At 38.4% G+C, this 25833-nt stretch overlaps 3 protein-coding genes across 3 annotated transcripts; all 3 read right to left on the minus strand.

Moving 5' to 3' along the window:
* Positions 1 to 4204: 4204 nt before the first annotated feature.
* Positions 4205 to 5620, minus strand: LOC307256784 (nuclear factor 7, brain-like; the record flags this gene model as incomplete). Its single annotated transcript, XM_080035878.1, has 1 exon — positions 4205 to 5620. The coding sequence occupies one exon, from the start codon at positions 5618 to 5620 to the stop codon at positions 4205 to 4207; it is 1416 nt and encodes a 471-aa protein (XP_079892004.1).
* A 7386-nt stretch (positions 5621 to 13006) lies between these two features.
* On the minus strand, positions 13007 to 14589 carry LOC307265876 (zinc-binding protein A33-like). The gene has a single exon (XM_080047703.1). The coding sequence runs from the start codon at positions 14572 to 14574 to the stop codon at positions 13150 to 13152; it is 1425 nt and encodes a 474-aa protein (XP_079903829.1). The 5' UTR covers positions 14575 to 14589; the 3' UTR covers positions 13007 to 13149.
* A 1376-nt stretch (positions 14590 to 15965) lies between these two features.
* On the minus strand, positions 15966 to 25330 carry LOC307256794 (uncharacterized protein). Its single transcript, XM_080035891.1, has 4 exons — positions 23816 to 25330; positions 20262 to 20564; positions 19705 to 19949; positions 15966 to 17935 (listed from the first exon to the last, which is right to left on the minus strand). The coding sequence occupies exons 1-4, from the start codon at positions 25227 to 25229 to the stop codon at positions 16511 to 16513; spliced, it is 3387 nt and encodes a 1128-aa protein (XP_079892017.1). The 5' UTR covers positions 25230 to 25330; the 3' UTR covers positions 15966 to 16510.
* Between the last annotated feature and the right edge of the window lie 503 nt (positions 25331 to 25833).

Below are 25833 nucleotides of genomic sequence, written 5' to 3' on the forward strand. Positions count from 1 at the left end.
TCTGTAGGCTACAGTAAAAATGTGTTGTTCTTCAGTTGTGTCTCCCATTCCCTCTGTTTCCAGCCATTTTCTATCATTTCTCTTCAGTTGTCTCTTCCTACTTGTCTCTTTGTTTTCATTGTCAGTTTGGGTTTCTTCTGTATAGTAATATTAATCCTCTAGTTATCGGATTCTTCTGATTATTGCTCTGTTTTCTTATGTGCTACATGTGTTTATAACTTCAAGAAAATGTGTTAAAGTGTTTTCAATAAAATTATAATTTAATTAGAAAAGTGAATCAGATTATGTGTTTGTAAACACACAACACTGCAGCATAGCTTTGATTTTTACTGATAGATTTATTAAACACAAATAACCAACATTTGCACACATTTTCTGTTTTCATCTGGTATTTTCTTTGCTTTTATGGTGATACGTTATTATAGGCCTAAGTAAAAAAAACACATTAATTGGCAACAGAAACTGATTTTAGTTGCAGCCCTCACCCACACAATCTTAAAGTCAATGATGGACTGAAGAAAAACACAAACTGTATCAAGTAAATTCAGCAGAATTTCCTGCAGTCAAATAATCAAGAACATATAAATAGATAATGTTTGTTCATGTGAATACAATGGAAATAATAAACATTCATGACACACCTGTTGAACAAATAACAAATAAAATAAAACATTCATGACACACATGTTGAACAAATAACAAATAAAATAAAACATTCACTGTTTCTTTCAGAAAATCTGAACATATTAATATAAATTTATTTTAAACTTTATTATAATTGTAGGATAAGATTGAATGAAAAAAAAAGGTAAGATTCTGTTGTTATATGATTTAAAAATAATAATAATGCAAATGTAGGGTTGTTGCTCATTCTTAAAACATGTCAAATTACATTAAAGATTAAATCAAAATATAATCACATTATGCCACAATCTTCATTTTCACACCAATGCTTCCCACACCTGATTATGCCTCTATGTATGCTTTACTTTCTTATTATGGATCTGAAATGTATTGAATATTATACAACAACCAAGGGATATATTTCATCATGTTGTAACCCAGTGACAAAAATGGGATAAATTCCCAATAACCCCGTTGATAAGATCATCATAATACATCATTATATGCTTATTTTGTTATTATTTTATTTCCAACATTCCTATTCGCTTAAATAGCTTGTCAATCAATGTTGGTCTTGCATTGAGGCGTTTGATTGGTTATCACAAGGAATACAGACTCCTCATTGGATGGTAAAGTTAACCTCCATGAGAGAGAAAAGATAAGTTCGACACAGCATGAGATGAAATCTATCTATGGATGAAATTAATGCACAAAGAGAGACAATTGATTTATGAAACAAGTTAAACTACAAACGTGAGTGAAACTGAAGTGTATGCCTTTGACATATTATCTGAAGAGTGGAAGACAACCTGTGTACCGGAGGCTAACCGCTTCTGTCATTGTTTCGGTGACTTTCAAGAAGTTGGGCTATGGCTATTTATAGTAACAGGTGTTAATGCCGATACGGCTAATGCTATTTATAGTACAGACTTCCTGTGTTGCCTGCCGGTACATGGCTAATGGGCTAATATATTTACTGGTGTGTCTTACCACGTGTTGTGTTATATAAAGCACGTGTTCTCTTTATTTTATGTACAAATAAGAGTGTTAATGCTGTAGTTAAAGCAGCCTTTGTTGCATTTTAAGCCATAAAGAGTAAAACTGTAAGTGATTGTTACATTATTTTATCATAGTGCTTGATTTATTAATTTTTGTATTTTGATTTGGGCTATATGCTGGAAACATGCAGTTTAGCTGTGACATTGTGCACAGTTAGCGTTAATATTATATGTAGCATGTTTAAACAGACAATTGAACATTTGTGCTTTATGCTTGAATGTAAATGTGAGGAATATGATGGATATCATTTAGTTCATGTTTTAAAAATGGGATAAAAAATGTTTAATCATAATTCCTGGTTAAAAAGCTAAAAATTCACAAGTTGATCACTATTGAATTACAGTAGAAATTGAGAGTTTGTTGTGATATTCATTATGGCCATAAATGATTTCATGACTTAGAATAGTAATAGCCTTGTTTTTATACTGTTTTTATACAGGTGTTTTACCTTGGATTAAATTGGAGTTGGATTCTGGATTCTCCTGGACGAAGGAGATGACGAGCTACCCTTGAACCATTGAGCAGCTTCACATCCAGAGGAGTTGGAGCTGATACCTTCTAAATTGAGGAAGGATAACCTATTCTTTCTTTCATCATCGAAGTCCACCAGTGCGGTAGGACTGTTGCGGAGTACACAAAGCCTGACTATTTTATTTTATTTCTTGACTATACGACTTGACATTACATTCTGGTTTGAAGAGACTTTTGTTGAGTGAACTCGAAGAAGAAATTCAAAGAACATTTTATAACTTTTCAAGGGAAATGTGTATTTTACTGTGTTGATATTGTCTGTTAAGTTGTGAATAATAGAGGAAACTTTAATTTAATTTTATTATAACAAAACGCTCTTTCGAAAGTAAAAGTTCATATTTACAACATATTTTGTCTGGTGGTTTCATGTGTCGTCAATGGTTTATTCACTCAGCTCCTCCCGAAACTAGAGCAACTGTTATTTACCTAAAATAGGGTTACCACGGTTACAATGTCATTTGCTGAAACAGATACAAATCTTATTTTTCTTTAACCTGGATCTCAACATTTTATTAATGTTCTTTCAAATGACAATATTCTCATCTTTACAAAACAAAAACAGGAATGATCTGTTACTGACAATATACCATCACCATTATAAAAATCCCCATCACTCTTTCACCACCCTCCCTGAACATCACAGTGACATCAGCAGTTTTAGCATCACCAGCATTTACAACACAGAAATATGGAAATATTTTCTCAGTGAATGTGTTTTTGAAAGTCCAAATGGGAGTCATGTCTTCAGGGTGGTAGAAGGACACCTCCCCCCTGTCATAGTCCAGCTGGACTCTGATCCTCTGGAGACTCTTCTTCACTGTGACGGTCTGATCAGCTTCATTATTGTATTTTTCATAATTTCTCTTCAGTTGTCTCTTCCTACTTGTCTCTTTGTTTTCATTGTCAGTTCTGGTTTCTTCTGTATAGTAATATTAATCCTCTAGTTATCGGATTCTTCTGATTATTGCTGTTTTCTTACGTGCTACACGTGTTTATAACTTCAAGAAAATGTGTTAAAGTGTTTTCAATAGAATTATAATTTAATTAGAAAAGTGAATCAGATTCTGTGTTTGTAAACACATAACGCTGCAGCATAGCTTTGATTTTTACTGATAGATTTATTAAACACAAATAACCAACATTTGCACAAATTTGCTGTTTTCATCTGGTATTTTCTTTGCTTTTTCGGTGATATTTTATTTTAAGTTAAAAAAAACACATTAATTGGCAACAGAAACAGTTTTTATTTGCAGCCCTCACCCACACAATTTTAAAGTCAATGTTTGATGGACTGAATAGAAACACAAACTTTATCAAGTAATTTCAGCAGAATTTCCTGCAGTCTAATAAGCAAGAACATAGACATAGATTATGTTTGTTCATGTGAATAAAATGGAAATAATATACAGAACGAATCTGACAATCACCAGTAATCTGCCTTTCATTCATGACACACATGTTAAACAAATAACAAATAAAATAAAACATTCACTGTTTCTTTAAAAAATCTGAACATATTAATATACTGTAAATTCATTTTAAAGTTTTTTATAATTGTAGGATAAGATTGGATGAAAAAAATAGAAAAGGTAAGATTCTGTTGTTATATGATTTAAAAATAATAATAATGCAAACGGTTGTTGCTCATTCTTGAAACATGTCATATTACATTAAAGATTAAATCAAAATATAATCACATTATGCCTCAATCATCATTTTCACACCAATGCTTCCCACACCTTATTATGCCTCCATTTATGCTTTACTTTCTTATGTATCTGAAATATGTAGAATAGTATACAACCAAGGAATATATTTCATCATGTCATTTGCTGAAACAGATACAAATCTTATTTTTCTTTAACCTGGATCTCAAGATTTTATTAATGTTCTTTCAAATTATAATATTCTCATCTTTACAAAACAAAAACAGGAATGATCTGTTACTGACAATAAACCATCACCATTATAAACATTCCTCATGAATCTCTCAGACTTCACCACCCTCCCTGAACATCACAGAGATACCAGCCGTTTTAGCATCACCAGCCTCTCCAATACAGAAATAAGGGAAGAGTTTCTCAGTGAAAGTGTCTCTGTGAGTGTAGATGTGAGTCATGTCTTCAGGGTGGTAGAAGGACACCTCCCCCCTGTCATAGTCCAGCTGGACTCTGATCCTCTGGAGACTCTTCTTCACTGTGACGGTCTGACTAGCTCCATTAAGGTATCTTCCATCACCATGCCATAAACACCAGATCCCATCTTTTGGTGAAGCATTTCTCTTCCCCTTCCTGTCAACTGACTCTTTAGCCAAACCTATAGTCCAGTGAGGATGGTCTCCCACCTCCACCTCCCAGCTGTGTTTCCCTGAGTTGAAGCCCTCAGAGCCAAGGACAGAGGCAGAATAAGTGTGTCTCTCTGGATTGTCATGAAGCTGCTGCCATGTGTCTCCCTGTCTCACACTGGTCAGATCATCAGACAGATAGAGACAGGGATGTGCAGTGTTTGGGTCCAGAATGACGGGACTGAAGTGGACCTTCTCCTTCATCTTCTCCCAGACCCTGAAGGACAGGTTGCCCAGGTGTTTGGCCACATCTATCAGAGCTCCAGAGACCAGCTGTGGATCTGACACTGAGCTCTGGACTCTGGCTCTGGTCTGAGTGGCTTTATAACTGCTGAGAAATGGCACGTTGTGTTTCTGCAGCTCTTCTTCAACAGCAGAGATACTGTCTGACAGAGAGGAGATCTGCTCCTCAATCATCTTCATCTCTCTGCCGAGAGTCTTCCCCTTCTGCTCCTCTTCCTCCCTCAGAGCTGCCAGTCTGGACTCCTCTTCCTCTTTCAGGAACTGCTGGAGCTTGTTGAACTCTGCTCTGATCTGCCTCTCTGTGGACAACAGCTGCTTCTTGGAGTGTTCAACCACTTCATTGTACGTTTTCTTCACTTGTTTGTATTTGTCCCTCTTGTCCCGTAGAGACTTTAAGTCAGATTTCAGCTGGTCCTTCAGGCCACTGACTGCTTGTTCTACAGGAACCACCTTGTGACTCTGGTGGAGAGAAGGCTCACAGACAGGACACACAGCTCTCTGCTCGTCCTCACAGAACAGTTTAGGCACTTCTGGATGTTTACTACACACCACCTCCACATTCTTCTCTCCCTTAGCACTCTGGGATGAGCCAATATTCAGCTTCCCAGCAAAAGAGTCAGCCAGATCCTTTAGTGCAAAGTTCACTAATGGATTCTCCTTTGAGGATTTCCTTCTACAAATGGGACAGTTTTTGTTTTCAGCTTTTTTCCAGGATACTTGCAGGCAGCTTGAACAGAAGCTGTGGCCGCAGCTTAGAGACACAGGATCTCTGAATGTCTCTAGACACACGGGGCAGTCAAGAGCAACTTTCTCAGCCATTTTATATCGAATTTATCTTTAAGTAGTAGGACTCACCAAGTTACAGTCTCTTCTCTACTTTATTCCAAACGTCTGTTTTCCACCAGAGATGTCACTCCCTGTAATGGCGTCTCAGCTCTGAGCAAAAATGTCAACATCTACTTTCAGTTTTATTCACCTCTGTCACATGGTATATTATGAACACCTGGAGATGCTGCTATGTCACAGTGTCACCAGCAGATGGTACTGTCCGGTTATCTTTCAGAGTGAACTATTTCACTTTTAATTCAGGTACATTTTTCCTCTAGCTACAGGTAACCATAGGAAACAAAAAAATAATAATTATAGTTTCACTAAATAAACAATGAAATGCTCATTTAATACCGGAAACAATGAATGGTGTTATTCTCTTTCGTCCTCCAGTGAGGACTGAACATCGCAAGAGGCGGACTGACACCAGACCAGTTTGACAATCTTTTTATTTATGAGCCACTGTAACAGGAAACATGTTCTGCATGACTGTGTGCATTTAATCCAGTTGGACTAAATACTGAAATTTCTCTCTTAACGTGCACACAACTAAGAATAAAAATTAAAAAAAATTGCTTTAAGTCAAAGACACAAATTTACTGTGCTAATGATTTTGTATATATTTCATTAGAGTTTTTCTCAGTCGCTTTGGTGCTTTTCTCACATCACTATTAACATTTGCACAGCAGTTAGTGCATTTCTCAAAACAATTAGTGCAAACTGCAAAACTTAGTGGATAACCTGCAAAAGTACGTCACTTGCTCAAAATGGATAGTCTATTCCTCAAAAGCAAGTATTCATGTCAATGAAACTGCCATTGTCATCAAAATGAGAAGTCTTGACACCATCGTTTATGAACAAGATAGTCAAATGGCTTTGTCATGTTTTCATTAAGACAGTTTATTCTCTCAGTGTTTTCCAATGCAAAAAAAAGGTCAGAACTCGGTGACACTACCTGAAAATGCTCAAGACAGCACTATACACTACTTGTACAGCCATTTGAAAACTACAGTAAAGTTACACATTGCTGTAGTTAGGGGAGTAAGTGAGTACAAGACACTGAATACGTATGTTTCACATTTTTACTGTGTATGCTCTTTGCAATTCTACAGCATTGTGCAAAAGAAAAATACACTTCAGTCACTTATTTAGAACAAACATAAAAAAACACCCTTTTGGTAGAGCTTTGCACAAATGTGAACAATCTAACAGGACATATTTTAACTGAACATATATATAGGTAAATCATTCTGGCACATCCAGACGTTCCTGTCTGTCTGGCCACATATTTTCATCTGTAATTACATCACAACGGATATTATCCCTTGCAATGCAGCAAGGAAAGTATTTATGATAAAGAACAGTATACAATTTGCTTGACAGAATTTGATAACTAGTTCAACAATTTTGTATGTAATGACTCAAGCAATGAAATGAAGACTATTAGTTTTATTGGGAACGACTATTCAGCATCCATAAGTATAGTTCATTTTGACTGACATGACATAAGCAAATGACAATGTTATAAAACAGCAGAGAATTGTATGAAAGCAACTGATACATGTCCAAAAGCATTTGCAATTTGTTCAGAGGAAGGAGAAATTGCTACTATGATGTGCTCAAATGACTAAATGTTGCGGAGGTTGAACTAATAGTTATGAGAATTTTCATTCTGATCAGAGAAAAGCACAAAAGCAACTGAGAAAAACTGTAATTGACACCAAGCTTAAAGGTGAAGTAAGCGGTTTATTTCTATTAATATAAGTGTTAAATCGCTCTTTATTCATACAGTAATCACTTACACGATGTGCGCGTTTCATAAAGCCAATCTCTTACTCAGCTGCTCTGCATGTAATAAGCAATTAAACCTTATATGGTATACCTAAATTTTATCCGATCACAAGAGAAAACGCTACAAACTGACACCCGTCCGCACCCATGGTCTCACTGCCGGTGCACGCCAGAGCGACACATGGGTGAATGTTTATGCGCCTACAATGGCGGAGCAGGTAAAAATCCTTCCCAATGTCTGTTTTGATGGTTTTTTTCATGTTTTATCACACTTATGGATCTGAGATGATGCTAGATAACTTGCTGCTCGAAGACCGCAGTGCATTAATGTGGTGACGTAGGGACGAGCGAGGGGACTGCTAACTGCAGTAACTGACAGGAAGTTAGCTAAAAGAACCATTCCGCTTACAACTCCTTTAATGAAATGACTAGTTTTGTAAACATAAAATAAATGTAAAAAGGTGTGATAAACAATTCTTATAAAAAGTCTCAACCTGAAGGTTTGCTTTTGCTTTCCCTTTCTCTCATGTTCAACGTCTTTTCGACACATGCGTTGGTTTGAATCAGGGCGGTTATAGGATCAGAGCTAAAAGGGGTGCCTGGCACATTTTCAACGTCCAAGTGGATAATGATGATCTATCCATCATTATCCTCTGAAAGTCTCTGAACACACATGGCACTTCAGGTATCTCTCAAAAAGATCTTTCTCAGCCATTTGATATTGAATTGATCTCTCAGTAGTAGGACTCACCAAGTTACAGTCTCTTCACTTTTCAACTCAATATATTCAAAATGTTTGTTTTCCAGCAGAGATGTCACTCCCTGTAATGGTGACTCAGCACTGATCAACAATGTTAAAATGTACTTTCATTCTCATTCACCTCAGTCACGTGGTAAATTATGAACACCGGGAGATGCCGCTATGTCATGTTTTCACCAGCAGTTGGTGGTGTCTGGATATCTATCAGAGTCAAATATTGCACTTTTAATTTGGGGACAAGTTACTTGTAGCTACAGGTTTATGTATGAATACAAACACAAACATTAAAATCAGTAAAAAATCAGTTTCATGCTTTTGTTTGACTAAATACATAAGGAAACAGCTCATTAAATACCAGCACTTGTTCAGGCGGACTGACATGAAACCAGTTTTACAACATTTTTATTTTTTGAGTCACTGTAACAGAAACCATGCTCTGCTCATAGGTCGGTATGACTGTTTATGTTACCCAGTTGAACTAAATACTGAACTCTCTCTCTTTAACATATTCCTATCACAATATGTATGTGTATACTACACAATATGTGTAGTGTACATTATTTAGCATTTACTTAAGTACAAAAGTTAAGCAAGCAAATAAATGCCTGAACACCCCACTACAGGTATCTGTAGGGGCTGTGCTTTTCTTTAATTACTACTTTTCTACTGCATCTTTAGGATGAAGCTGTCTTTTGAAATTATTTTGCAGTTTCATCGTCTTTACAGGACACGTTTTTCTTTTTTTCCCCTTTTTATTTGATTTCTCTTTTTCTATGGAATGCTGGTATACTTTACCTTTCTCTATTTATTTTCTCCGCTTTCTAAGTTTATACAACTCTTTTTGTCTCCAGATGATATAATGAAGATAACTATGATGATCAGGATGATGATACTATTGACTGTCACGTGGCAAATTATAAACACCTGAGGAGCTGCTATGTCGTGTTGTAACCAGCTGTTGTACTTGTAGTCTACAGGTATCTATAAATCCCACTAAAAAGGTATTTCTTTTAAGAAAGTTTCAAGATGAAGAAAATGTTGTGTACATATTTTATATGGTTATACTCGGGTACGTTCATATAATCTATTGTGTCTTTCCGCAAACCCATTATGATGTGTAAAATAATTGAGTCCACGTGACTTTTGGCCGTTCTAAGCACCGGTACAGTAACAATGCGAACGGCTGACTTGACCCAAGTGGTTGACCCCAAAACACATGCTGATAGAGTTTATAGAGGTGTGTGTGTTGTGTGGGAGATGGAAGGCGTTGGCTTTATTTCGGAGGACATATCAGTCCCTAAGACTCTTTTTTTTCTCCCTTATGATTTGATCTGTTTTTTAATTTTAATGTGTTTTTATGTATTATCAGCTTTTTATGATACAACGTGCTTGTGCCAGGGGATGGCAGGATTAATCCGATGGACTTTGCAGCACTGAAAACTGTTTTTACTTTGTTTTTTGTTATTTGTGTTTTGGGAGGGAGGGGTTCGAGTTGCGTTGGGCTCCTCTGTACTTTGCTTGTCCACCATCGTCTGCCTTTATATTTGTCTCGCCCCTATTGGTCAGACCAAGATATTAAGAGACCGGGCAGTCGGTTTTTGGTGAATAAGTCCTCAGGTTTCTATTTATTTTGAATATTTATTTATTTATTGGATATTATTATTGTGCTTCTTATTCTGTTGTCGTTGTTGTTGTTTTCCTATTGTACAGCCCATGCACTTGTGTCTGTCGTTGTTCAGAGGGACACTGCTCCATGTAAAACATGACTGGGTTTAAAGGGACGGTACACCCAATTTGCATCCTGCATGTTTTTTTTTTGTAACGACCAATATGGTGAGTAATTTACTTTTTTTTTTTTTTGCTAATTTTCTTCTGCATCTTTAGATTGAAGTTGTTTTTTGAAATTGTTTTTCTGTTTTATTGTGCCTTTTTCTTTTTCTTTTTACACTTAGGTCATTACGGCTTTGCCAGAGTGGAACATGTATCACTTTAAAACTCATATAATAAAGGATTGTATTTTGTGTGAACTATCCCTCCGACAGTTTCTTTTGAATGAAGGCGTTTTCAAGGTGAACCACTGAGTCGTTGTGTTGTATACTTGTCTCCTCCAGTAACAGTGTTAATGCCTAGTTGGCCCTGTTTTAATAAGAAAAGGTCAGGGGTTAGCTTAAGGCGTTCATACGTGATCGTGCTAACCACACATGACTCCATCGACCCCTTTGAGACGAAATAGCAGCATGTACAGTGCAAAAGTGTCTGTTGTTATTGTGTTTACTAGCCTTGAAAAATCAATATAATAAGATTCACATATTTAAAAATGAGGGATTACACAGTATTACAAAACTGCAACTAACTAGAGGCATAGCTGACATTTCCTTTGCATGACAGTCAACGGGACACTTGTTTGTTTTTAAAATTTTGTTTTGGATTCTCATTTTCTACTGAATGCTGGTTGCCTATACGCAGATTGGACTTTTAGTTATTGAATAAATACATTGCATTGCATGCCATTGGTTCTCTCGGCCGCCCAATCAGAGACAGCAGGAGGCGGGACTTGGATTATTAGAATTTTTTCTCAGGACATCACAACACTTCCCAGGAGATCGTTGCAGTCAAGGTAATGACAAGGTAAACACTGTTTATAGAGCACCTTACAGTATTTCCATGCAGCATTCATTGGCTGCTCTTAAGGCACCTCTGCTGCATATATTCTAATACTGCTCTAAGAGCACCTTACAGTAGTTCCTCCTAAGAGCAGTATTCCCTCTGTCTCCAGCCGTATTCTATCATTTCTCTGCAGTTGGCTCTTTCTACCTTCTGTATAATAGGCAAATATTAATTCTCTAGTTTTCGGATTCTTCGGATTCTTGCTCTATTCTCCTATGTGCTTCACGTGTTACTATAACTTCAATAAAATGTTTAAAAGGTGTTATCAATAAAATGACCATTTAAATAGAAAGTTGAATTGTTCTCTGTGTTTGCAAACACATAACACTGCAGCATAGCTTTGATTTGAACTGATATCTTTATTAAACACAAAAAACAAATATTTGCACAAATTTGCCGTTTTCATCTGGTATTTTCTTTGCTTTTTTGGTTATATATTTTTGTAGAAAAACAACAACAACACATTCATTGACAAGAAACCGTTTTTAGTTGCAGCCCTCACCCACACAATCTAAAACTCAATATGTTATGGACTGAAGAGAAACACCAACTTTTAAGAAAATTCAGCAGAATTTCCTGCAGTCAAATGAGCAAGAACTTAGAAATAGATAATGTTTGTTTGTGTGAATAAAATGGAAATAATATACAGAAACAATCTGACAATCACCAGTAATCTGTGTTTCATTCATGATACACATGTTAAACAAATAACAAATGAAATAAAACATTCACTTTTTCTTTCAAAAATCTGAAAATATGAATTTTGAGAAAGTTCCTTTTCAATTTTTTTTATAATTTTTGGATAAGATGGAAAGTAAAAAGTTTACAATTTCAAAACTGAAAAGGTAAGATGAGCTTTTTCAGTTACAGTATATGATTTAAAAATAAATAATAATGCAAACTTAAGGTTGTTGCTCATCCTTGAAACATTTCAAATTAAATTAAAGATTAAATCAAAATATAATCACATTATGCCACAATCATCCTTTTGACGCATTTGTTTCCCAACACCTGAGTATGCCTCCATTTAGGCTTTACTTTTTCATTGTGTGTCCATGAAAAAAAATTAAAAATTATATCAAACAATAATCAAGGAATATATTCCATGTCATTTTCTGAAACAGAAACAAATCTTACTTTTTCAACATTTTCTTAATATTCTTTCAAATTACATTCTCATTTTTAAAGAACAAACTGGAATTCTTTGTAACTGACATTAAACCACCACCATTATAACATTCCTCATCTATCTCTCAGACCTCACCACCCTCCCTGAACATCACAGAGACCTCAGCAGTTTTAGCATCACCAGCCTTTGCAATACCGAAATATGGGAAGAGTTTCTCAGTGAAAGCGTCTCTGTGAGTGTAGATGTGAGTCATGTCTTCAGGGTGGTAGAAGGACACCTCCCCCCTGTCATAGTCCAGCTGGACTCTGATCCTCTGGAGACTCTTCACTGTGACGGTCTGACCAGCTCCATTAGTGTATTTCCCACTACGATGCAATAAACACCAGATCCCATATTCTGGTGAAGGAGATCTCTCCCCCTTCCTGTCAACTGACTCTTTAGCCAAACCTATAATCCAGTCAGGATGGTCTCCCACCTCCACCTCCCAGCTGTGTTTCCCTGAGCTGAAGCCTTCAGAGCCCAGAACAGGGACATACTTAGTGTGTCTCTCTGGATTGTCAGGAAGCTTCTGATTTGTGTCTCCACGTCTCACACTGGTCAGATCATCAGACAGATAGAGAGAGCGGGCTGCAGTGTTTGGGTCCAGAATGACAGGACTAAAAAACCCTCTAATGTTAAGATAATGGCTGTTAAAGGTGGTTGCATAGGAGAAATATACAGATGCAAACAGACAAGGTATATTATAATATACCCGTACACCTAAATATACATTTTGGACATGTAAAATATGATGAAAAAACCTAAAAAAAAAAAAAAAAAGACAGACATAGCAAAACATTACACAGACCTTGACACACACACACACACACACACACACAGGACTAATCTAATATCGCTGAACATCACAGAGAGAGTGGGTTGAATGAAAACCATAAACACAAGATTTCTACAGTTTGCATACTTTTTTTCAGACTATAAGGTCAGTTTATAAAACATATTAATATGACCCTCCACAACAACTCATGAAGAAAAAACAATCAACCAGAGCAAAAATGTGTTTTGACTAAAATGAACTAAAACTGATGTCTTATGATGCAAACAGTTAATTAATCAATCAAAGACAATCACATTCCAGTAAACCCCAATTGATCGTATTGCAAGGGTTTGGAGCATTTACTTACATTCTATCAGCTTTAAAGATTTTGATATAGTTTTCGCATCACCAGTCGGTCCAACACAGAAATATGGGAAGAGTTTCTCAGTGAAAGTGTCTCTTTGAGTCCAGATGTGAGTCATGTCTTCAGGGTGGTAGAAGGACACCTCCCCCCTGTCATAGTCCAGCTGGACTCTGATCCTCTGGAGACTCTTCTTCACTGTGATGTTCTCATAATCAGAATCTTGGTATTTTCCAGTGTGGTACCATAAACACCAGATCCCATGTTTTCGTGAAACAAGGTCCCCCCACTTTCTGTCGAATGACGCTATAGCCAAACCTACAAGCCAGTAAGGATGGTCTCCCACCTCCACCTCCCAGCTGTGTTTCCCTGAGCTGAAGCCTTCAGAGCCAAGAACAGTGGTATACTTAGTTAATCTCTCTGGATTGTCAGGAAGCTGCTGTGCTGTGTCTCCCTGTCTCACACTGGTCAGATCATCAGACAGATAGAGATAGCAGTTTGCAGTGTTTGGGTCCAGAATGACCGGACTGAAGTGGACCTTCTCCTTCATCTTCTCCCAGACCCTGAAGGACAGGTTGCCCAGGTGTTTGGCCACATCTATCAGAGCTCCAGAGACCAGCTGTGGATCTGACACTGAGCTCTGGACTCTGGCTCTGGTCTGAGTGGCTTTATAACTGCTGAGGAATGGCACGTTGTGTTTCTGCAGCTCTTCTTCAACAGCAGAGATACTGTCTGACAGAGAGGAGATCTGCTCCTCAATCATCTTCATCTCTCTGCCGAGAGTCTTCCCCTTCTGCTCCTCTTCCTCCCTCAGAGCTGCCAGTCTGGACTCCTCTTCCTCTTTCAGGAACTGCTGGAGCTTGTTGAACTCTGCTCTGATCTGCCTCTCTGTGGACAACAGCTGCTTCTTGGAGTGTAATATCATTTCATCATATGATTTCTCCACTTGTTTGTATTTGTCCCTCTTGTCCTGTAGAGACTTTAAGTCAGATTTCAGCTGGTCCTTCAGGCCACTGACTGCTTGTTCTACAGGAACCACCTTGTGACTCTGGTGGAGAGAAAACTCACAGACAGGACACACAGCTCTCTGCTCGTCCTCACAGAACCAATAAGGGACTTCTGGATGTTTATCACACACAACCTCCTCTTTCTGCTTCTCTGGTTCAGTCTCAGTTGAACCAATATTCAGCCTCCCAGCAAAAGAGTCAGCCAGCCCCTTCAGTGCCACATTGACAGTTGGTTCTTCTATTGAGGATTTTATTTTACAAATGGGACAGTTTTTGTTCTTAGCTTGTTCCCAGAATGTTTTCAGGCAGCTTGAACAGAAGCTGTGGTTGCAGCTCAGAGACACAGGATCTCTGAACGTCTCTGAACACACATGGCAGTTCAGCAAACTTTCCATGAGAGCAACTTTCTCAGCCATTTGATATTGAATTTTTCTTTCAGGACTCACCAAATTACATTCTCTTCACTTTTCAACTCAATATATTCCAGTTCGGTGTTTTCCAGAAGAGATGTCACTCCCTGTAATGGCGACTCCGTACTGATCAACAATGTTAAAATCTACTTTCACTTTCATTCACCTCTGTCACATGGTAAATTATTAACTCCAGGAGATGCTGCGATTTCATGTTGTCACCAGCAGATGGTGGTGTCTGTCAGGATATCTTTCGAAGTGAAATATTGTACTTTTATCTTCTCTTCAGTAAATGTAATGCCCAGCCTAGGAGAACCTGAGGGCAACATAAAGTTTTGCTCACCTTTTCCCAACTCCCAGAGATCATCCGCGACAACAATGTTTTGCAGTCCAAACACAAAGTATTTATTCTTAACAATAAGGATTGACTTCAGGGTGAGCAATGCCAAAACAACAGACAAAATATATCTATTTTTAAACGAACTTACTTACTTATTCACAAAATAAAGCAAAAGAAAATACAGGACACTTACTGTCCTCCCTAACAAAATGGCTTAATACAGGAATGTATTTTGTTTGATTGAAGGCTTTTTCAAGGTGAACTACTGAGTATGTTACTTTTAGTCTCACAAGTAACAGTGTTAATGCCTAGCTGACCCTGTTTTAATAAGAAAAGGTCAAAGGGTACCTTAAGGTGTTCATACGTGATCTCACTAACCACACATGACCTACCGACCCCTTCCAAAAATATATAAGAAATAGCAGCATCTGTGGGCTACAGTACAAATGTGTTGTTCTTCAGTTGTGTCTCCCATTCCCTCTGTTTCCAGCCATTTTCTATAATTTCTCTTCAGTTGTCTCTTCCTATTTGTCTCTTTGTTTTCATTGTCAGTTCTGGTTTCTTCTGTATAGTAATATTAATCCTCTAGTTATCGGATTCTTCTGATTATTGCTGTTTTCTTACGTGCTACACGTGTTTATAACTTCAAGAAAATGTTTTAAAGTGTTTTCAATAAAATTATAATTTAATTAGAAAAGTGATTATGTGTTTGTAAACACACAACACTGCTGCATAGCTTTGATTTTTACTGATAGATTTATTAAACACAAATAACAAACATTTGCACACATCTGCTGTTTTCATCTGGTATTTTCTTTGCTTTTATGGTGATATTTTTTTTAAGAAAAAAAACAAACCCGAAAAAAAAACATTAATTGGCAACATAAACAGTTTTAAGTTGCAGCCCTCACCCTCACAATCTTAAAGTCAATATTTGATGGACTGAAGAGAAACACAAACTTTATCAAGCAAATTCAGCATAATTTCCTGCATTCAAACATAGAAATAGATAATGTTTGTTCATGTGAATAAAATGGAAATAATATACATAAAAAAATCTGACAATCACCAATAATCTGCGTTTCATTCATGCCACACATGGTAAACAAATAACACATTAAATAAAACATTCACTGTTTCTTTCAAAAATCTGAACATATTAATATAAATGAAATTTAAGTTTTATTATAATTGTAGGATGGGATTGAATGAAAAAATAAAAAAGGTAAGATTCTGTTATATGATTTAAAAAAAAATGCAAATTTAAGGTTGTTGCTCATCCTTGAAACATGTCAAATTAAATTAAAGATGAAATCAAAATATAATCACATTATGCCACAATCATCATTTTCACACCAATGCTCCCCACACCTGATTTTGCCTCCATTTAGGCTTTACTTTTTCATTGTGTGTCCATGAAAAAAAAAAAGATTATATCAAAAAATAATCGAGGAATATATTCCATGTCCTTTTCTGAAACAGAAACAAATCTTACATTTTCTTAATATTCTTTCAAATTACATTCTGATTATTAAAGAACAAACTGGAATTGTTTGTAACTGACAATAAACCAGCACCATTATAACATTCCTCATGAATCTCTTAGACCTCACCATCTTCCCTGAACATCACAGAGATACCAGAAGTTTTATCATCAACAGCCTTAACAATGAAGAAATAAGGGAAGAGTTTCTCAGTGAAAGTGTCTCTATGAGTGTAGATGTGAGTCATGTCTTCAGGGTTGTAGAAGGACACCTCCCCCCTGTCATAGTCCAGCTGGACTCTGATCCTCTGGAGACTCTTCTCCACTGTGACGGTCTGACCAGCTCCGTTAGCGTATTTCCCACTGCTATGAAATAAACACCAGATCCCATATTCTGGTGAAGCATATCTCTCCCCCTTCCTCTCAACTGACTCTTTAGCCAAACCTATATTCCAGCGAGGATAGTCTCCCACCTCCACCTCCCAGCTGTGTTTCCCTGAGCTGAAGCCTTCAGAGCCCAGAACAGCGGCATACTTAGTGTGTCTCTCCGGATTATCAGGAAGCTGCAAAGTGTCTCCTAATCTCACACTGGTCAGATCATCAGAGAGATAGAGCCAGGGATGTGCGGTGTTTGGGTCCAGAATGACAGGACTGAAGTGGACCTTCTCCTTCATCTTCTCCCAGACCCTGAAGGACAGGTTGCCCAGGTGTTTGGCCACATCTATCAGAGCTCCAGAGACCAGCTGTGGATCTGGCATTAAGCTCTTGACTCTGGCTCTGGTCTGAGTGGCTTTATAACTGCTGAGGAATGGCACGTTGTGTTTCTGCAGCTCTTCTTCAACAGCAGAGATACTGTCTGACAGATAGGAGATCTGCTCCTTAATCATCTTCATCTCTCTGCCGAGAGTCTTCCCCTTCTGCTCCTCTTCCTCCCTCAGAGCTGCCAGTCTGGACTCCTCTTCCTCTTTCAGGAACTGCTGGAGCTTGTTGAACTCTGCTCTGATCTGCCTCTCTGTGGACAACAGCTGATTCTTGGAGTGTTGAATCACTTCATTGTAGGTTTTCTTCACTTGTTTGTATTTGTCCCTCTTGTCCCGTAGAGACTTTAAGTCAGATTTCAGCTGGTCCTTCAGGCCACTGACTGCTTGTTCTACAGGAACCACCTTGTGACTCTGGTGGAGAGAAGGCTCACAGACGGGACACACAGCTCTCTGCTCGTCCTCACAGAACAGTTTAGGCTCTTCTTGATGTTTACACACCACCTCCAACTTCTTATCTTCCTTTTCACTCTCAGGCGATCCAGTTTTCTGTCTCCCAGCAAAAGAGTCAGCCAACTGCTTCAGATCAAAGTTTACAAAATGTTCCTTTGAGGATTTCCTTTTACAAATGGGACAGTTTTTGTTCTTAGCTTGTTCCCAGAATGTTTTCAGACAGCTTGAACAGAAGTTGTGGTTGCAGCTCAGAGACACAGGATCTCTGAACGTCTCTGAACACACATGGCAGTTCAGGTAACTTTCCACGAGAGCAACTTTCTCAGCCATTTGATATTGAATTTATCTTTCAGTAGCAGGACTCACCAAGTTACAGTCTCTTCACTTTTCAACTCAATATATTCCAGATTGGTGTTTTCCAGCAGAGATGTCACTCCCTGTAATGGTGACTCCGTACTGATCAACAATGTAAAAACCTACTTTCATTCTCATTCACCTCAGTCACGTGGTAAATTATTAACACCTGGAGGTGCTGCTATGTCAGGTTGTCACAAGCAGTTGGTGGTGTCCGGATATCTATCGGAGTGAAATATTGCACTTTTATTTTAGGGACACTTTACTAGTAGCTATTAGGTCATGTAGGAAGACAAACACAAATGGTGAAACCAGTAAAATATCTCTTTCATGCTTTTGTTTCACTAAATAAAGAAGGAAACGTCTCTTAAAATAACAGCAACAAGGAGTGGTGGCGGAGTGACACACAACCAGTTTTACAGCATTTTTATTTTTTGAGTCACTGTAACAGGAAACATGCTCTGCTCATCAGTTGGTATTACTGTTTATGTTACCCAGTTGACCTAAATACTTAACTCTCTCTCTTTAACATATTCTTATCGCAAGACAAAGACACAATATATAGCCCACACACATATTGTGTCTTGTGTAACTCATTTGCATTATATTTGCAAAAGCATGAGCTGGCAAATAAATGGCTTTACACCCGTGTACTTCTTTTAAAGACACTTTTTTCACATATACAAATAAGAATGTAGGCCTAGAATGTTTTTAACCCTTAAAATCTAAAAAATCTCTGGAGCCTGGTGATCCTGCCCAAGAAGATCACATGGACAGTACTTGCGAAGTTGTGGTTGAGAGAGGGGTTGCAGTTCGGTGGGCTAAGGAACCAATCCCTGATTTTTTTCAGATGGTTATTGGTTCTCTGACCTTCAGCACTCACTGGAACCGTTCACAGCCGAGTTTGAAGCAGCTGGGATAAGGATCAGCACCTCTAGATGTGAGGCCTTGGTTCTCAGTAGGAAACCAATGGATTGCTTACTCCGCGTAGGGAATGAGTCCTTAACCCAAAGGAAGGAGTTCAAGTACCTCAGGTTCTGGTTCGCAAGTCACGGAACAATGGAGCGTGAGATCGGCCGGAGAATCGGAGCAGCTGGGGCGATATTGCATGGTCTGCTGCACTGTTGTGACGAAAAGAGAGCTGAGTCGGAAGGCAAAGCTCTCGATCTACCGGTCAATTTTTGTTCCTATACCCTCACCTATGGTCAGAAAGGCTGGGTCATGAACAAAAGAACTAGATCTTGGCATATTAAAATGCAACCTGGCTTCACCAAGTGTTCAGTAATTTGTTGTGAGCTCCGTTGACATCAGATTCAATTGACTTCCTTTAGTAAATCACAGGCTGACATTTAATGTAGTGACCAGCAGGTAGTGTATGTGATGCATTAAAAGGTTTAACTTTCCACATGAAGTGACTTAAGACTCTTGTTCAAAATTTTTTTTTATTTTGAATTGAAAATGGTCTTTTTCACAACAAACGTGTTCAAGCATAACATTTCTCAAATCATTAAATGAAAACATGCTCTCCAAAAGACAGTGTAAAACTTGTTCATAGAAATAAATTATAATCCACAAAACGTTTCCTTTAAAAGAACACATGCACTTAAAAAAAAAAAATCCTGCATCTGAATTTTGCATAACAAAAATGTAAATATATACAAAATAAATACATGACCAAACGTAACTCTTGTCAAAAAATGAGAACAAAGAACCAGTTTCCTCAACTTCCACCATCAAGCCGCTTTCACCAGCCTCTCACTGGCCTCCCACAGTTTCTTTGCCACACCAGCGTCTCTTGCGAAAGGACGCAGAGTAGCAGGTCGACAGTCCACGAAGTAACCCCCGCTGTGTTTGGCAGCTTCGTCCGTCACAGCGCAGTAAACGACAGTCTGAGCGCCAACCTCAGGCGACACATAGAACATCCACATGACCACCTGCATCAGCATGCGGTACAGGAAAGAGTAGTGGCACGTCCAACCACTCTGGACGAAACCTGGATACAACATATGAAAGCAGAGATATTAGGACATAGATTACTAATGTCAGGAATATACATTGTGCATGTTAGGGGGGGGGGGCAATTTAAATCAAATCTTCTGACTCGGCTAATGCTCTAAATGCTTTTTAACATTTGTACTTCAGGACTAACTGTTGAAACTGGACGTACTCCACAGCTTGATAATAATAGAAAATATTTCCAAAAAAGACAAAATCAGTCCAAAACACCTGGTTATTCTTTGTATGTTTTCTTGTAAGTTGGTTCTTTTTTAATATTTCATTTCATTTCTTTTTTTAAACCACTTACCGGGATGCACAGCGTAGGTGGTCACCCCTTTCCCCTCGGTGATGCGAGCCAGTTCATGGCTGAAGTAGATGTTGGCCAGCTTGCTGCGGCAGTGGGTGAAGAAGGGCAGCAGGTTGTAGTTGAGGTCCTGGAAGTCTAGTTTCTGGTATTTGTAGGTGGAGCATGTGAGAGTGACCACCCGGCTGGGAGCGCACTCCCTCAGGCGAGGCAGGAGCAGATTGGTCAGGAGGAAGTGACCCAAGTGGTTGACCCCAAAACACATGCTGAAGCCATCCTCCGTCCAGTCCAGGACACTGGGCATTCCTGGAGAAGAGGGTAGAGAAGAGGGGCTTTTCACCATGAGAGCGCACATTGAAATTAAAATTATGATATCGGGTCCCAGAATGAATTAAAGAGCACAAAAGATGATTATACAATATGCATCAAGTAAAACACTCCCTGTTTATCGGTAAACTGTCCAAGAAAAAATAAAAAAGGCTGAAAAATTGAAGAAAATCTGTAGATTTGGTCCTATGTTGAGTGTTTGCAGCAGCAGGCCAGTGTACAGTATATTGGTTTGACTTCAAGTAAACAACAGTCGCGGCAGGGATAAAATAACATGTCTCCTCGTGCAACAGTAGAGCAGACAAAGGTCAAGTACATTTTTGATTCATATATTCCAAATGAAATAAAGGATGATACAAATCTTACTTATTGATCTCAAAATCAGGATGTTTTAACCCTATCTGAAAGTCTCATGTCAAGCTTTGTCCATTTAATTTATATAACAGAACATCGACCAATTTCAATCAGATGGCAAGGGAAAACTATTGATAAGCTTATCTATCAACCAAGGAACACTTTTCCACTTCCTAACGGTCAGTTTATCTGTGTGTGTGTGTGTGTGTGTGTGTGTGTGTGTGTGTGTGTGTGTCTGCAAGCTTGTACAGGACATCCGTCGCTCTTAGTGTGTGGCCTACTCTTTACAAGCCTGGGGGAGAGTTTATAGAGGTGTGTGTGTTGTGTGGGAGATGGAAGGTGTTGGCTTTATTTCGGAGGACATATCAGTCCCCTGCCTTCAGCCTAAGACTCTTTTTTTCCCCTTATGATTTGATCTGTTTTTTAATTTTAATGTGTTTTTATGTATTATCAGCTTTTTATGATACAACGTGCTTGTGCCAGGGGATGGCAGGATTAATCCGATGGACTTTGCAGCACTGAAAACTGTTTTTACTTTGTTTTTTGTTATTTGTGTTTTGGGAGGGAGGGGTTCGAGTTGCGTTGGGCTCCTCTGTACTTTGCTTGTCCACCATCGTCTGCCTTTATATTTGTCTCGCCCCTATTGGTCAGACCAAGATATTAAGAGACCGGGCAGTCGGTTTTTGGTGAATAAGTCCTCAGGTTTCTATTTATTTTGAATATTTATTTATTTATTTTAGTGGATATTATTATTGTGCTTCTTATTCTGTTGTCGTTGTTGTTGTTTTCCTATTGTACAGCCCATGCACTTGTGTCTGTCGTTGTTCAGAGGGACACTGCTCCATGTAAAACATGACTGGGTTTAAAGGGACGGTACACCCAATTTGCATCCTGCATGTCTTTTTTTTGTAACGACCAATATGGTGAGTAATTTACTTTTCTTTTTTTTGCTAATTTTCTTCTGCATCTTTAGATTGAAGTTGTTTTTTTGAAATTGTTTTTCAGTTTTATTGTGCCTTTTTCTTTTTCTTTTTACACTTAGGTCATTACGGCTTTGCCAGAGTGGAACATGTATCACTTTAAAACTCATATAATAAAGGATTGTATTTTGTGTGAACTATCCCTCCGACAGTTTCTTTTGAATGAAGGCTTTTTCAAGGTGAACCACTGAGTCGATGTGTTGTATACTTGTCTCCTCCAGTAACAGTGTTAATGCCTAGCTGGCCCTGTTTTAATAAGAAAAGGTCAAGGGTTACCTTAAGGCGTTCATATGTGATCGTGCTAACCACACGACCCCACGACCCCTTTGAGACGAAATAGCAGCATGTACAGTGCAAAAGTCTCTGTTGTTATTGTGTTTACTTGCCTTAAAATCAATATAATAAGATTCACATTTTTTAAAATGAGGGATTACACAGTATTACAAAAGAGCAACTAACTAGAGGCATAGCTGACATTTCCTTTGCATGACAGTCAACGGGACTACTGAATGCTGGTTGCCTATACGCAAAGTGGTCTTCACAGTTATTGAATAAATACGTTGCATTGCATGCCATTGGTTCTCTCGGCCGCCCAATCAGAGACAGCAGGAGGCGGGACTTGGATTATTAGAATTTTTTCTCAGAACATCACAACACTTCCCAGGAGATCATGACAGTCAAGGTAATGACAAGGTAAACACTGCTTATAGAGCACCTTACAGTATTTCCATGCAGCATTCATTGGCTGCTTAGGCCAACTTGGCTGCATATATTCTAATACTGCTCTAAGAGCACCTTACAGTAGTTCCTCCTATTCCCTCTGTTTCCAGCCGTATTCTATCATTTCTCTGCAGTTGGCTCTTTCTACTTTCTGTACAATAGGCAAATATTAATCCTCTAGTTTTCGGATTCTTGCTCTATTTCTCCTATGTGTTTCACGTGTTACTATAACTTCAATAAAATGTTTAAAAGGTGTTATCAATAAAATGACCATTTAAATAGAAAGTTGAATTGTTCTCTGTGTTTGCAAACACATAACACGGCAGCATAGCTTTGATTTGAACTGAAATCTTTATTAAACACAAATAACAAACATTTGCACAAATTTGCCGTTTTCATCTGGTATTTTCTTTGCTTTTTTTAATATTTTCCTAAGTAAAAACAAAAAAAAAACAACATTCATTGACAATAGTAACGGTGTTAAGTTGCAGCCCTCACCCACACAATCTTAAGGTCAATGTTTGATGGACTGAAGAGAAACATAAACTTTATCAAGTCAATTCTGCTGATTTTCCTGCAGTCAAATAAGCAAGAACTTAGAAATAGATTGTGTTTGCTCATGTGAAATTGAAATAAAATACAGAAAAATCTAACAACCACCAGTAATCTGCCTTTCATTCATGACACACATGGTAAACAAATAACAAATGAAATAGACATTAACATTCACTTTTTCTTTAAAAAATCTGAACATATTAATATAAATGAATTTTGAGAAAGTCCCTTTTTAAACGTTATAATTGTTGGATAAGATGGAAAGTAGTTTACAATGTCAAAACTCAAAAAGGTAAGATGAGCTTTTTCTGTTATATGATTTAAAAATAAATAATAATGCAAACTTAAGGTTGTTGCTCATCCTTGAAACATTTCAAATTAAATTAAAGATTAAATCAAAATATAATCACATTATGCCACAATCATCCTTTTGACGCATATGCTTCCCAACAACACCAGAGTATGCCTCCATTTAGGCTTTACTTTTTCATTGTGTCCATGAAAAAATTAAAAAAATTATATCAGACAACAATCAAGGAATATATTCCATGTCATTTTCTGAAACAGAAACAAACTTTTTATTTTTTTCAGGATTGTCCTCATGAATCTCTCAGACCTCACCACCCTCCCTGAACTTCACAGAGATATCAGCAGTTTTAGCATCACCAGCCTTTCCAATACTGAACAATGGGAAGAGTTTCTCAGTGAAAGTGTCTCTGTGAGTGTAGATGTGAGTCATGTCTTCAGGGTGGTAGAAGGACACCTCCCCCCTGTCATAGTCCAGCTGGACTCTGATCCTCTGGAGACTCTTCACTCTGACGGTCTGACCAGCTCCATTAGTGTATTTCCCACTGCGATGCGATAAACACCAGATCCCATATTCTGGTGAGACAAATATCTCTCCCTTCCTGTCAACTGACTCTTTAGCCAAACCTATATTCCAGTCAGGATGGTCTCCCACCTCCACCTCCCAGCTGTGTTTCCCTGAGCTGAAGCCTTCAGAGCCCAGAACATTGGCATACTTAGTGCATCTCTCTGGATTGTCAGGAAGCTGCTGCCATGTGTCTCCATTTCTCACACTGGTCAGATCATCAGACAGATAGAGAATGGAGTGTGCAGTGTTTGGGTCCAGAATGACAGGACTGAAGTGGACCTTCTCCTTCATCTTCTCCCAGACCCTGAAGGACAGGTTGCCCAGGTGTTTGGCCACATCTATCAGAGCTCCAGAGACCAGCTGTGGATCTGACACTGAGCTCTGGACTCTGGCTCTGGTCTGAGTGGCTTTATAACTGCTGAGGAATGGCACGTTGTGTTTCTGCAGCTCTTCTTCAACAGCAGAGATACTGTCTGACAGAGAGGAGATCTGCTCCTCAATCATCTTCATCTCTCTGCCGAGAGTCTTCCCCTTCTGCTCCTCTTCCTCCCTCAGAGCTGCCAGTCTGGACTCCTCTTCCTCTTTCAGGAACTGCTGGAGCTTGTTGAACTCTGCTCTGATCTGCCTCTCTGTGGACAACAGCTGCTTCTTGGAGTGTTCAACCACTTCATTATAGGATTCCTTCACTTGTTTGTATTTGTCCCTCTTGTCCTGTAGAGACTGTAAGTCAGATTTCAGCTGGTCCTTCAGGCCACTGACTGCTTGTTCTACAGGAACCACCTTGTGACTCTGGTGGAGAGAAAACTCACAGACAGGACACACAGCTCTCTGCTCGTCCTCACAGAACCAATAAGGGACTTCTGGATGTTTATCACACACAGCCTCCTCTTTCTGCTTCTCTTGTTCAGTCTCAGTTGAACCAATATTCAGCCTCCCAGCAAAAGAGTCAGCCAGCCCCTTCAGTGACACATTGACACTTGGTTCTTCTATTGAGGATTTTATTTTACAAATGGGACAGTTTTTGTTCTTAGCTTGTTCCCAGAATGTTTTCAGGCAGCTTGAACAGAAGCTGTGGCTGCAGCTCAGAGACACAGGATCTCTGAACGTCTCTGAACACACATGGCAGTTCAGGAAACTTTCAAAGAGAGCTTTCTCAGCCATTTGATATTGAATGTATCTTTCAGTAGCAGGACTCACCAAGTTACAGTCTCTTCACTTTTAAACTCAATATATTCCAAATGTGTTTTCCAGCAGAGATGTCACTCCCTGTAATGGCGACTCAGCTCCGAACAACAATGTCAAAATGTACTTTCAGGTTGCGTTCCGAATCGCATACTTTCTACTATATAGTATGTAGAAAAAAGATTTAGGATGTCCCGATTATTGTGGCCAGATTTAGGATGGTTAGAAGTACCCGGATGTCCTACTTCATGCGGCCAAGATTGTTAGTGTTGAAAAGTGCATCCTATTTGGGCGATTCTGACCCACAATCCAGTGCGCACGTGAAGTGACGTAACATCGACGAAGCCTCCATATGAAAACAAACGGGGATGCAAAAAAACAAAAAAACAAAAAAACAAAAAAAACAAAAACAAACGGGGATGCGACGGATATAAAAGCAAGAGGCAAGATCAAGGCGGAATGTTAAGAGAGAAAAGTATGTCCCAATAGTATGCCTACTGCATCCTAACTAGATTATTTTTTTTATCGTCGGATGTAGTATGCAGAAATAGAAAAAAGAAAGAGTATGCGATTCGTAACGCAA

Source organism: Ammodytes marinus, assembly GCF_949987685.1.
Source record: "Ammodytes marinus genome assembly, chromosome: 2".
NCBI classification, from domain to species: Eukaryota; Metazoa; Chordata; class Actinopteri; order Uranoscopiformes; family Ammodytidae; genus Ammodytes; species Ammodytes marinus.

Excerpts from the sequence above, each read along its gene's own strand:
- LOC307265876 (XM_080047703.1), bottom strand. The coding sequence starts at position 14,574 with ATGGCTGAGAAAGTTGCTCTCATGGAAAGTTTGCTGAACTGCCATGTG.
- LOC307256794 (XM_080035891.1), bottom strand. The coding sequence starts at position 25,229 with ATGGCTGAGAAAGCTCTCTTTGAAAGTTTCCTGAACTGCCATGTGTGT. Across the intron at positions 20,565-23,815 it reads TGTGAAGTTCAGGGAGGGTG|GAATGCCCAGTGTCCTGGAC; the intron begins GTGAGGTCTGAG and ends CCTCTTCTCCAG. Across the intron at positions 19,950-20,261 it reads CACCTACGCTGTGCATCCCG|GTTTCGTCCAGAGTGGTTGG; the intron begins GTAAGTGGTTTA and ends TGTTGTATCCAG.